At 42.7% G+C, this 14,079-nt stretch overlaps 1 protein-coding gene across 12 annotated transcripts in view; it reads left to right on the top strand.

The window, feature by feature from the left end:
* The window catches only part of ARVCF (ARVCF delta catenin family member), a 248,060-nt gene that overhangs the window by 188,938 nt on the left and 45,043 nt on the right, over window positions 1-14,079 (top strand). For 10 of the 12 annotated variants that reach the window (XM_015643618.3, XM_015643626.3, XM_015643624.3 and 7 more), the window contains 3 exons: window positions 8,302-8,419; window positions 9,666-9,837; window positions 12,117-12,134. In XM_015643618.3, the coding sequence (XP_015499104.1) occupies window positions 8,302-8,419; window positions 9,666-9,837; window positions 12,117-12,134 (308 nt within the window). The remainder of the gene's footprint in view (window positions 1-8,301; window positions 8,420-9,665; window positions 9,838-12,116; window positions 12,135-14,079) is intronic. The other 2 variants (XM_015643623.3, XM_015643625.3) reach the window with 1 other exon arrangement.

Below are 14,079 nucleotides of genomic sequence, written 5' to 3' on the forward strand. Positions count from 1 at the left end.
AGACTTCACTGATCTTCACTCTTCTGTCTTTAATGTGGGACTGGTACCTCAGTGTGTACCTTCCTCTGAAGTTGCTGTAAATACCAGTAGTTCAAGGATTTTGAAATGGTTCATCCTACAGACATCAACTGGAAATAAGCAACTCCTGTAGGTATAAATTAAGGGTTAGGTCCCATGGAATCAAAACCTGAGAGGTTTGGTAAATGTGAGATAATGATGTTCGAAGACATGGCATAAGGACTCGGAGGATTCAGAGCCAGAAATATACTCCACTAGGCTGAGAAATGATGTAAAAGTATCTGCAGGCTCCTCTTAGGTACTTCAGAGGAAAGATCACTGCCAGAGCTTGATGGTAAATCAGTAATACTTGGGATGTGTCAAATCATTTTTGTATGCAAATAGTCTAAGTCTTTTTTATGAGGAGGACAGAGCATTATGGTACATGCCTGTACATCTTGTCCTGCAGATGTCACTTGCAGTGTTTCAGTCACAGGTAAGGCTAAGTGAGAGTCCTCATGTCTTTATATATTTGTAACACATGTGTGTACCCAGACAAGCCCTGCACACACTGTTTGTAGCAGGAGTCTGGGCATCTGTGAGGCACCTGGAGGTAAAGAAGGTTTGTCAGGCAACCTGTGGTCTTGTTTGGGCAGAAAAGGTCTCTCTCTTTGTCCCCAAATATACCTGTATGGAGTGTATCAGTGGTGTTGGTGTGCCTGGTTTTTTTTCCCATTGCTGTGTGCTGAATTTGAGGAATGAAAAGAAGGTTGTCAAAACCTGGTTCTTATGCCCTCCTTTCTTATTAATGATTAATGTGTGGCTTTTCTCTGAAGAAAAGTGCCTGGGAATTAGAGCTTTCAAAATGCATTACTTTCAAGCTCTATCCATCTCTAGATCCTGGAGGCATGATAATAGTATGTGGTGACAGTCACCTAATGTTTGTCCTGTGTGCACTCATCTACTGGAGGCAGCCTTCATCTCCAGCTGAGGTGAGAAGGCACTGAGGTGCCAGTCTGTGACCTGCAAGTGCTGCCTAGTGCAGAGCAGGGTGCAGGAGGTGAGGCTCAGGTGACACTGCTGTGGTACTGCAGATGAGCTGCCCATGGTGTCAAGGGAGCTTTACTCACTGAAGCATGGCAGAAATGAGAAGGTAGAAACTAAAGGCTGGCACCTGAAAATTCACATTTCCTGCTTTCATATCAGCAACCAATTTGCATTAGTACAGAGCCCTCCTCAGCAGCTACACTTCTCCCCATCTCCAAAAAGGGTTCTTGGACAAAGTCATTTGTTTGATGTTCCCTCTTAATCTGTGTGTTCTCCTATCCTAGTTCAAGTAGTCTTCCCTGTGCTTTTGCAGGGCAGTTATTTAACTAAGATCATCTGGAGAGGGCTTGTCCCAAAGGTGAATGCTTTGCTGTCCCATGCAGGGATGCTGAGGGCAGATGCTGCCATCTCTGTCCCCCACACACCTGCAGTGCTTGGGGGCTGCTGTGCTCGGGTTGTGTTCAGAGTGGGTGCAGCCTTTGGGAGATTGATGCTCCAGGTACTGGAGCTAATGATACTGTCAGTCTTCTGGCGTGCAACAGGTGCTTTTGAACTGGACTTGCAGTGAAGGAATAGTTTCAGAAAGAGATAAAAATGGAACCGAAATTTGCCTGTGAATCTTCACTTTGGGGGCAGCAAGTAGCACGAAAAGGGAGAAGCTTATCTGCCCAACCCAGACTGGAAAAAATCAACTCAAATTAAAAACCCACACAAAAGAGAGGAGTGAGGGAAGGCAGTTTCTTAATTAGCTTACTGATACTGTGCAGGATCACAGCATATGGCTGTCCTGGGGCTTATATGATGAGCAGAGCGTTTAATTCGTGCTAGTAAGGAGCTGTTAGGGTTCCTCCTGACAGTTCCTGATGTTTAGCTTGTAATATAAATAAATTATGCATAGATTTTAGCAGCAGAGACATAACCTAGTTACATGCAACCTTAATGCTTTACAATCATATCTTGAGGTATAAATTTAAAGTTGTGCACTTGCTTACTGCCTTTTGTCATTACTTAGGAATGAATCTAGGTCCCTCCTCCCCTGGCTCTCAGGAAAGGGGATCTGCAAATATGTCTGTTGCTGTGCTGGGGTGAAGAGCAGGACTGCAGCAAAGCTCCCTGCACTCACTCTAATGGATGTAGTCTGCTTTGGAAGGCTTGTGAGCCCTGATCCTTTTAAGAGTAGTGCCACCTCTTTTCTGTGTTTTTGAGATTCTTTGTCATGGCAGCAAGCATGTGTGATGAAGCAAGCAGAGCCCCTTGGCCTTTCCTGCAGGCAGAGACTGGGATAATTTGCAAGCTGAGTAGCTGCTGGGCATCAAGGAATTCTCGTGCAATGCGTTTCTGCATCATTTTACATTACAGGAGAGCAAGCTAAGGCCCTCCAAGTAGGTCATGCAGGAGTAACCAGTCAGTATTTTACTGAAAAGGCATTACAAGCTGTTTTGGGTGTAGAATGTCACAGATAAGAAGGTACAGATGTCAAGTCCATCCTTTGTTAAACTGTATTGTTGAGCTCCAGCCTGTTGGAGAGCTCTTGTAGGTGGTGGAGACATGGATATGAGGTGACAGGGTGACCTGTAGATCTCTTGCTCTGTGCCAGTTTTGCTGGAGCACAGACTAAGCTCATAAAGCCTTTTTTCAGGGGTGGCTTTTGTCTTGTCCTTTTGAGCAATCAGTCAACTAAACAAAACCAACCACTCTATTTAAATAGGTGGAAGGGTTTGCATCCAGAGAAACTGGGGCTGCTCTGCTGCTTCTCTCTTGGGTGTAACTGGTCAGTGAATGCTGGAATAGAGCAGCAGTATCCACTTGAGTCCCAGGTCTGAATAGCTACTGCCCAGCTGCTTTTTACCTAAATCAGCATCAGCAGAGCTTCTCTGGCTTTCTGTATATTTCACTTGACTTTGGCATTTTTCTGCTTTCTTTACCATATTCTCTGCTTGAGTTCTGATTGAGCCGTCTGCTGACAAACTGCATTGTGCTATGGAGGGCCCTCTGACCAGAGCTGCTTGGATCAGGCTATCTTTGTGTCACAGGCAGCTTCTTTCTTTTTCTCTCGTTTTCAGAACAATGAACTTTAATACCAATTAAACTTTCTGATATTTGATGTGAACTGAAGTATGGAATCCATTCTATTTCTGCATGAAATGATGGAATGATTTTTAAGTGTTGTACATTCCTCCTTTGAGACATAGCAGACTTCAAATGCACTTGGAAATAGAGTTCATTTACTACATATATTATTGATCCATCTCCTTTGGCTGGCATCCAAATAAAAATTCCTTTATTGTGAAGCAGTGTGTGGGTATGGAAGGGTTGTTTGTATAGCGAGGGTCCTGCCTGCCAGAGTAGGTGGACAGAGCAACTAATATATTTTAAGCTAGACTTGTGAGAAGCTGGCAGTCTTTTATCAGCTGAAGTATGCAAAACTCAGTGTCTGGACAGCAAAGCCTCAGTGATGGTGCTGGTCAGAGCCTAGCAAGGGGTTGGAAAGAGCTCATCACTGTCTCAGCTTTATCTCTTAGCTGTGGTTCTTCCAGGGAAAGGTGGAAGCGTTACTAGGAGGATGTCTTGAAAATTTCAAGTTCAACTTCCTATTTATAGAAAAAGCAGAGTCTTCAAGCTGTTGTCTTCATTCCCAGCTAGATCTCTAAACAAAGTGCATTTTACACCTGCTGAACTGAGGCAGGAGGGTAACAGTAACATTCCAGCCTTGGCTTCATCTGCAGCACGGTGGGATAGCAACTGATGGGGCTCTCCAGCCAAGTGACAGACACAACAGTCCTGGAAATACTAGTTTCAGTTTTCAGAGAAGAGGGTGTGTCTGCCTTTATTTTCAAGTTTCTCTTCATCATTAAAAACAATCCAAAAGCTCTCCCCGTCTCCACTCTGTCAGATTATTAGGGAGAGCACAGAGGGGGCACTGCCACATGATTGCGTTGAAAGAGTGCAAATTAAGTACCCTGTACTTAATTACTTTTAAGTCTTTTCTCTTGAAGATAATTCTGGTGTGTGGCACAGACAGTAGTAACAGCTCACCTCTCCTAGGGATGAGGAATGCCAGCTCTGTTCTGCAGATGTAAATGTAGCATTCAGAATTGCATATTATTAAGACAACTCTTTGGTGATAATGATAACCTTATCTAAGGCGTGAACAGATTTCTCAGCACGCTCGCCCCCGTTCTCTGAAGTTTTTAATAGCAACAGACTACTTTCCTAGCCTGATGAGTTTCTATGCTGGTGGGTATTTACTTTTATTTAACATTTACTTAGTGCTTCTTTGCTTTGTTGTTTTGGGGTTTTTTTCCCAGGGAAAGCACATACTGCAACATCCTTACAAATTCTCTTCTGCTAGTCCTGGCCACAGTCTGGACTCCAAGAATTTGAGGAAGAATCCAGGTTGCTTTTTCTAGATAAAGGCTGGAGATATAAAATCTCTGGAATGAGATTTGTGCTTTACTGTGTTAAATAAATCAGTCATGCAGTTGGTTTCTTTCCTATATACCTGGAGTTACATAATTCGGTGTTTTGTTTTTGTTCAGACTGCTTATATTTACAGGAAGCACACTGAAGGTTTCTATTACCCTTTGCATTGTGACATAGGAAAGACAGTTTGGTTTTTAAAATACATTTGTCATTTAACAGACTTTTGGAAAAGTATTGAAAAGCAGGAAAGTCAGGGAAAGCAGCAGAGACCTTCCTGGAGGTGAAGAGACAAGGCAAGAGAAACAGATTGTACAGAATACTGGGGATAAATGGTAGGTCTCATTTGTCGCTGGTTTGTGTAAAAATAGTTTGGGTAGTTCACCCTCACCATTCCCACCCTTCTGAATGGGCAGTCATTTTTTATTTTCCTTTGTAACAGGATATTTGCTCATCAGCAGAGCCTCAAAAGCCTTGCAGAATTGTTCAAACTTCAATAAGTAGCTTTGACTTATATCTGCAGAGGTTCTTGATTTTAATTTGCCCCAGCAAGCAAGTCACTGAGATCATTTGTTGAATTGCAGAATCTTGTGGCCATGCCAGTTCTTGCATGGCAGCCTGTTTCCTAAGTAACAGAGTTAGCAGCACCTCAGCTGGGGTCTCAGCTGCCTTTCTGTTTGTTATCTTGTGTGAAACTCTCCATCTACTGAAAAATTACTTCTAGTGTAAAGCAATACTTGTCTAATGTGTAGAAAAGTTAAATGAAAAGCAAAGCTTGCTACTTTCTCCAAGTCTGGATGCCATATGTTACATATTGCCATTGCATGAGTTTCTGGCTAGGGTGAGGCTGTGCATTCCTTCTGTGGAGTGTTGCCCTGTGTAAGGGGACTCCAAAGCCTCTCTTAACTGCTGGAATCCATCATGTTTGTTGATTTCCATCACTCATGGAAGAAGGGTGTTCAGAAACCTTCCTTTGAAAACTTCCTTTGGACAATGGTTTGGTTACATTTCATTCCATCACGTTTAACAGATAAAAGATGCAGAACAGTCCAGGTCAGACGTGAAATGGGAAGAGATTTTTCCTGACTCCTGTCACTGGAGTGTACTGTCAGGTTGACTATTCCATGGAAGTTTCTGTCCTTTTTTATGACCAATGCCAGCAGTAGCCCGCCCATCTGTCCATGTCATCCTTTTTGTTTTCATCCTCCAGCCCTTCCTGAAGACCCAGGGTGAATTTGATCAATGACTACCAAGTGATGCTTTTCAAGGTATAGTCTTAACATCACAGCAGAAATACAACCTGGCATTTTCCTGGGTTGCAGGGACTTGTGAAGGCAGCTCTGGATCATGGAAGCCAAACCTTGCAGCACTTCTCCCGGGATTGCCAGATGACAATTTAGTCAAACCATGCTGTCATTGTTTTCATAGGGTCCACTGTAGTTTAGAGCTTAGAGATGACTGATGGATCTGAAATGCAAATATTTCCATGGGGTTTTGGAGATGGTCACTGCCTTCTGCAGTGTTGGAGCAGCAGGAAGAGCAGATTCATGATGCAGGTGCTGATCTCCCTGGGCTTTGTCTGCCTGAGATCTGCCTGGACTGCTGGGACAGGAGTGGGAGCTGAGCTCTCCCATGGGTCTGGGGTACAGTTACAGACAAGGAAATGGGGTTTGTTCTTCCATGGTAGATAAATCCCAAGGGCTGCAGGAAGCTCATTACCCAGGGAGGGAGGACTAACAAAATCCTGAGAGTTGGGTATTTATAGAGCAGATGTTTCTGCATGAGATGCTCATAAAGATACATTTTGTGATGTGCTAGTTAAAATATTAAAACTGCAAAGTTTGATGTCTGGATAACTTAGTCATAGCATTAATTAGCTATTAACTTGATCTTGCAGAGTTTTCATGCTTATTTATGTGTGATATATGTGAGAATATTTTCTCGGGGCATTAATTTTCAGTAATTTTTTTCTGTAGTTCAAGAGACAGTGAAATCAGCAGGTCACACATACAATATTATGATTTTTTTTTTCAGTCATAACCTTATCAGTGTCTACCTTGGTATTAGCCCCAGTACTGATCAAGAAGAAAGCAGGATACACAATACTGTGACGCTGTTCATAACCAAAGTTAAAACAAATTTGGTGCAAGTGTGGTAGCTCAAATGAGCCAGAGAAAAATCTGTTCTGAGTGGGCTATAGGGCAAGGAAGGTGTGAAGGTTGAGCTGTTCTGCCTTTAGTGTGCAAGTGCTGCTTCTGAATTCTAACACTCTGAGACTTAATGAGGGAATAAAAAATGTGATACACAGCTCCAGATAAGACCATTTATAGTGCATTTCTGTCACCCTGAAGCTTAATAAGTTGTGTTCCACATTAATAGATGTGCTTGAAGGTGGAGCTGCTATCATTTATTGTTATAACTCCTGAAAGGTATTTCAGAGAATGTGAATTCTAATTTCGGTTTCATAAAGACGTAGCATTAAAATTCACATTTGTGTTTTTGATACAAAAGGATTAGTACAACTGGAGATGGGAAAACAACATATAGAATTCTCTTCCATCTATCCTGTAGAATCATTTTAATATCCACTTTACCTGCCTCCTAGCATTCATTGCCAGAGGTGAAGCTCTGTTAGGATTTGAGGAGAGAATTTGTTTATCTGTGCATTTCATTTGTGTTCTTAATTGAACATTTATGTGCTGTTACAGCTCACGATTAAGTGCCTTCAGATTTTGAGAGGTCTTTGAGAAAATGTGGGTTTTCCTAGCTACGCAATTAACACAGTAGCTTGCCCAGAATGACCAGGACATGAGAAGGGACCGTGATTGATTTGTTAATTACTTGGAGATTGGCAGTCCGTCTAGTTAAAAGCAAAAACTGACTGGATGATCCTGATAACAGAAGGTAATGATGTTGTCCTGAGCTTTTGAGAGGTAACCTTACATGGCTTTGTGGGATTCAAAGACCTGGAAGTTGAAAGGTTGTGTGTGTTATTGTTGAAAAAAGTGCCTTTCAGCTTTGGGAAGAGCTTCCATCCAGGTTTGGTCAGTGAGCACTATTAAGAATAATTTTGTTACTTCATTTTCCCCTAAATAAAAAGTGGGGGGAGGCAGCATTTGGAAAATTGACTTGAATTCTATATATTCGTTGGGTAATGACAGACTGATGCTTCTGCAAGGCTGGGGTATCAGTTTGTGCCTGTCTGGGGAGAGACCACGTTCAAAGGTCCCCTCTGACAGTTTCTGCAATCACTGACAAGTGTAACTTACAGTGACTCCAAGTAGCCTTCCACTCTGGCTTCTTCTACCTGTGCAATTCTCTATTGCAGTGTTTAGAAATTCAAAGCCATGTAAACTGTTGTTGTTCCCTTTCCAGAGGTGACTGATCAAGACTTTGTGCTGAATCTGCTGTTCACAGCATTTTCAGTTTCTGTGGCCATGATACTGCTGAGCAATCTTGTGACTTTGCATGTTTTTCCTAAGGTGATGAAAGTATCTTTCCGTTTGGAACTGCTCGTTTTGAAATTAAATTTTTGGTTTGCATACTGTTTGCTCTGCAGACTCCAGGCTGGTTTAAGGTAGTCTCTGGACTCACCCACAAAGTAGAGAATGTGTTTGTAGGCATCTCCTTGTGTTCCCCTTCTTGATCAGGCTCAGAGAGTTGCAGATGTGTACTGCCCATGCTTTACTGAGATTTAGGAGGTTTGTCAGTCTACCTGGCCTCCTAATTTTTCATCCAAGGTGATGAGTTCTTAATAATTGTAGTATAAATCAATGCACCTTCAGCTTTGTAGTGAAGGCTACAGGGCTGAATTTTCTTTCAACTCTCTCCTGTCAGGAATGTCAGTTCAGATGGAGCAGAAGCACGCAGAAGACTCAGAGAGTGTGATGGCCTGGTGGATGCCCTCCTTCATGCTTTGCAGTCTGCGGTTGGCAAGAAGGACACAGACAATAAGGTGAATTTGAGTATTAAAACATAGTGGATGTTTGCATTAATTTATGCTGAAGTGTTGCACTGGGATCCAACTTGTGTTTGCTGGTATCAGAATAAGATTATGCTTGCCTCAGAAAATAGAGTAATTGTCTTCATTTCATCTCTGGTATCTGTGGTACTGCTGATGGGGTATCAGCAGGATGCTGCTGTGTTTCTCTCTATGGCTGGTGAGGGGAGCAAAGGCTGGTTGCTGAGAGAGGTGGGGAGAGTAGGTCTTTATTATCAGTGACATTATTGCTATTGTTCTGCATTACTTAATTGGCATTTATAAGTGCAGTCTCCAAATCAGAATTGAGTCCCATTTGCACAAAGCAGCAAAGGAGTCAATTCCCATTTTAAAGACTTTATTCAGCACCATCTCCGAAGACTGAAGTGCTTAGATACTAAGAAATGTCTTCAGACCTGCAGCACTTTCACTGTAGCTTTTTTTTTTGGTGCAGATTTTATTAATTTCTTTTTGTCATCTTGTGGCACTTGAAAGTGTATTTATATGCATAAGGAATATCATAAATTTAACCTGTTTAAAAAAAGAACATACTATTTCTTTATAACACTAGAAGGCTTGTAAAGCATCGTTATTTTATTCTGAATCTCACCGTGTGATGGCCTGAACAGGGGAGTTACAAAGCCCTGTTACTTAATCGGGTAATTTTGGAAGTGGATTTTGTAACCACCTGGTGGTTTCCATTGCAACCTACAGAGCATTGCTCTTGTCAGAGCCCGATGTGCTGTGGATTAGCTATTACTACAGGACAACGTGTGTTCGCATTGAAATCCTCACAAGGCCTAGGTTTTGACCCAGAGAAAATTTAATAAAATGGGCCCCTTGGAGATTGTAAATGTGGGAAGAACGAGAGAGAGACTTGGATTAAAATAAGATCCTTATATGATCGTTTTCTGCTGTGTGTTTGATCTTTTGGTGAATTGTATTCTTTATGTAAGATCAAGTGGTATTTTTGATTAGAGAGTTTTCATTTTGAATGGATACTATTTATAAAGCGTTTCACTTTTGGAAAAATAAAATGGGGTTTAGAAGAAGAATGAACTTTAATTTAAGGGTCTTGACTAAATCTTCCTTGAGAGCTGCATGGATTTCCTGGAACAGGTGGCCTCCTTTTTTCAGTTTCCCCGAGCCCTCCTCTGTACAATACAATGGTTTGCAGGTAAGGGGTGCAATACTTCGTATAACATCAATTTCTCTGTGACAGTCTGTGGAGAACTGTGTGTGCATCATGCGGAACCTTTCCTATCATGTCCACAAAGAGGTCCCTGGAGCTGATAAGTACCAAGAACTAGATGCTGGTCAGACTACAGGCACAGGAGGCTCCCAGAAGAAGAAGAAAGATGATGCTGGTTGTTTTGGTGGAAAAAAAGCAAAAGGTATGTGCTGCAGAAAGCTCAGACCTGGAAATGGATTTGGGGATAATGTTGCTGGGCAGGCACTTTCATCGTGCTTGTTTAGGATGATGCAGCTTTTGGAGTGTCCTGGCATGTGTTTATCTCCCATGTTGCACCACTATTGGATGTTTGGGATTCTTTTTTCCACTATTGCTGTTTGTTTGGCTTTAAACAGGAGTGCTGCATGCTGACGGATGACACTGCTGTTGGAAAAAGGTGGATGTGCTTTGCCTCTCCTCTGCATTGCTGTGTTCTTGCATCTGTCACCTCTGCTCAGTCCCCTTGCCTGGCTGTGTAGCATGTGTCCCCTTCTTGGGAAGCCAGGCCAGCATGGATCCATCCATCCATCCCCTTGCATGGCACTCCTGCCTGTACATCTTCCATGCCTCAAGACTCTCATACTTGAAAACAAGCTAAAAGCCTTCCCTCCCAATCAGCCAAAATGTACAACCTCCCAGTTCAGTCTCTATTTCAGTAATTTAAATTGCAAACACGATTTTGTAGCTTTTAATTGTCAGTCACTTTTAGACCTGTTCTCTCCTCTGGGGCATGAGTGTTGCAAATGAGTTTCATTACAAAAGAGGATTAATAGTCTCAGTAGCCCCCTTTCCATGTTTCCTTTACAAAGAGACACTCAAATTATAATCTGTTTTCTTTGTTGTTTTAGAGAAATTACTATTATAGACTGAATTCTGTTTTCTTTCCTTTTTTAGAGAAATGACTGTTCTAGATGAATTCAGAGATAATAAATTCCATTTTCTGTCTAGGCTTCATTCTCCTCATTCATGTGTACACACATCCTGGCTTATTATTTATAGCCAGGTACAAGGAAGGGTTTTGCCCCTAAAGAACTGATATGGAGTTGTTTGAACTTGATGGACTGTGTGGTGCTCATTACTCTTTGATATGACCTGCACAAGTTATTAAAATATTATGTGTTTCCATATGCGTTAGGGAAGTCATCACAGTGTGAACTTGCTTTTGCAGACTAGTCTGTCATCAACTACATTTAAACTGTTTAAAATAAAAAATTGATGGGAATCTTCTGAAAGAGGGGAGGGAGCTGGGGGGAGCTAAGGAAATAATTTTGCCTGCCTGTTCTCACAGGGAGTGACTGAACCTCCAGTGTGATACCCTTTGGAGATCTTGCATGAGTGCTGACTTGAGCCTGTTCCCCTCCACTTGCAGTCCATGTTGTTGCTTTGCTTGAGAGCAACACATCAATGGAAACACTTTTTGCCATAAAAGCTCTGAGTGCCCCGTGGGAGGAGGGGAGGGTGTTGTGCTGAGGGGGACCTGTCCTCATCCCCTCGATGGCAGTGACCAGGAGCACTCCCAGGTGTGTGTCCCACGCCAGGTGTCTGCCAGAGCCCACCTAGAGATCCCTCTCCTGGGGCTGTGCACCCGGGTACTTCTGTTCATCAGCTGAAGCACCAGCTCATGTCTTTTGGGATAAATTGGTCTCAAAATCATCTGATGCTGGGGATGAGCCTGTGGATTGCAGCAAGCAGTGCAGGCACTCAGTGACAGCTTGGGTTTGGCTCTGTGTGTTCAGCAGGAAATGACAATATTTTTTAATGGTTTTTTCCACCTTTTTGCAGTGCTCTTTTGAAAGCGTGCTGTTCCCCTGAGGGAAATCAACTGGTGATAATGCTGAGCTCACAGCTCATAGGATGTAGATGGGAAGAATAGAGAGTCTCAGACAACTGTTGTGCTTAAAAAGAAAAGTTAAAATCCATTCATAAATGTGCTTTTAAAATCATAAAGAGAAGCTCTCTTGTCTCGCTGTTAAATTTACGTGGATACTGGTCTGAACCTATCTTAATTTTCTCAGTCTAGAACTTCAAAATTGACCTATTCTCCCCTTTTCATGTTCACTTAATCTCACACTGTTTCCATGTTTCTTTTGTTTTATTTCATGGTCATTGATCACAGCGTTTCAAACACTTCTGCAAAGGGCTAGTCATCCTTCTGTCCCCTCAATTCTGTGAGCACCTTTTCATTTAATAAAGAGAAAGAAAAGCTTAAAAAAAAAAAACAAAAAACAAAACTGCATAGAAAGATTGGGAGTTTTTAGCAGGAACAGAAGGGAGAAAGTTAAATACCTTGGTTTGGTTTTTTAATTGATGAAGATTCTGTAGTCTTGTAATACTCAGGTTTTGAACCTGTTCTGTGAAATTCTACCTCTTTGTGACTGTTCCTTTGTATTTTCTTCATCCTGTAAATTTTTGTTTTTCTTTTGCTGCTTTTCTGGTAATTAGAGGAGTGGTTCAATCAAGGTGAGTCTGCAATATTTTCTTTTCATCATCACCATAACATGCTTTGCTCGGCTTTCACGTGCAAGGCTAAGAGCTGAAATCAAGGTCTTGTTCATCCACCTTCTCCTCTGCTCCCCCAGCACATCCTCCTGTTCATTTCAGCAGACATGGAAAAATCCTCTGAGGGAGTTTTTGCAGTTTGGTCTTTCCATGCCACAAATGGAAAACACAAGGATTTATTCATTTTTGGTGTAAGTGCAGTAGGGGAATTGCTGAGTAGCTGGCCTGCTAAGCCCCAGGAGAGCAGGAACACCCAAGTGTGGGCTGTGTCACCAGCCCTGTCAGATGGAAGGCTCTGCTGGCTGGGCTTGGGAGTAGAAGGAGCTGTGAGCTGCAGCACTTGGGTGTGTGTTCTCAGGGGTGCTTGGTACTTTTTCTTTGTGGGCTCATGCCTGGGCTGCTGCAGCTCTGTTATTGTCACACACAGGAGCTGAGTGAAGCTACCTCAGTACCTTTCTCAGGGGCTTTGGTTGGCTGGCTTCAGCTTCTCCTCCCAGTATAATAAGTAAAATTGCACCTGGAAGAAACAAAAAGCTTCCCTTGGCTGGGAAGTTGATAGGCTGTGGGTGCCTGGGAGATTGCTTTACTGAGACTGATTTGGGGGTGAAGGCAGGGGCATTTTCAGGTTGTGACATTTGCTTCAGATCACGGGTTCGGGAGGGTTGGAGAAACGCTGGGGATGGGAAAATCCAACCAACAAAAACCTAATTGCTCCATCCAAGAAATGGTGCTGGGTAGTGTTCTGCAGGACACTGATTTTGGACTGTGAGTGGTAAGGCTGTGGAGGATGGACTTGTTGGCAGGACAGAACTCAGCCCTTGGTTTCTGTCGCTCCTTTGTGGCCAGCTCAGGGGCTGTATTGATGAGCACCAGGGAGGATAAGGTAGGATTGTTATGAAGAAATACTTTGCCTTAAACTTTAATTTCAACCAGAAAGCAAGCATTTGGGAATTAATCCTTCAGCAGAAATGATCTGGCTGCACCATGGTTTGATTATCCAGTAAAGCAAAACAACATTTGAGGAAGATCAACAACAACATTAGTGGTTAATAACGCTGGGTCACACTTCAGAGTCTGTATGGAGTTTCTGACAGATGGAAAATGCTGAAGGTCATGTTTTGGTTGTTTCTTACATAATGAAAAGTAGCAAGGGGAGAGAGGGGAAGAATTTTAATCCCTCTGTTTCAGAGACTGTAAATTGCATCTTGCACAAGCAAGTCTCCTGTCAGGCAATTTTCCCAAACCAGAGTGCTGTGCCAATGCTACAGCCAGGTCTCATAAAACAGGCCTGTCAGCGGGCATGTTCAAAACTGTCTCTTGGCAAAGTTTGGAGCTATGCTTCTCATCCAACAGCGTTGGCTTTTCTCTAACACACCTCAGGCTGAAAAACCTGAAGAACCTGGACATGAGTGGAAATGGAAATGTACAAAAACAGATCTTAAACTTCTCTCCTACTGCAGGTGCAGTTTGTGCTGTGGTTTCAGACCCCTGTGGTGCACAATCTGATTGTGAAGCCCCAAGAAGCAGCGGTGGTGTGCTCCATACAAATCCCAGCCACCTGGGTTGTGTGTGTTCACATCCCTGTTGTGAACAAATGCACTGGCTTCAAGGGACAGAGCAGAGTGTTCAGAGCTACAGAATCTGGCAGTGACGCTGATTATCTCACATTATCAGGGATGCATGGGGATGGCTGAGAGGGTTTTAATCGGTAGACTTTGAATTGCTAAATTTGGTCACCTTTTTAGAAACTCCAGTATTTGTGAAAATCAAATGGGAAAAATAACTGCTGGGCCTCAGATTGAAACCTTCGCTTTCAGGGTGGATTTGTTTTGGAGTGTTCCTGCAGCTTGCTCACCTTGTCTCTATAGGAAAGCCCTGGAAAAGTAGGTGCTTGGGATATTTCCAA

The sequence above is a fragment of the Parus major genome, chromosome 15, assembly GCF_001522545.3.
Source record: "Parus major isolate Abel chromosome 15, Parus_major1.1, whole genome shotgun sequence".
In the NCBI taxonomy this organism is placed as follows: Eukaryota; Metazoa; Chordata; class Aves; order Passeriformes; family Paridae; genus Parus; species Parus major.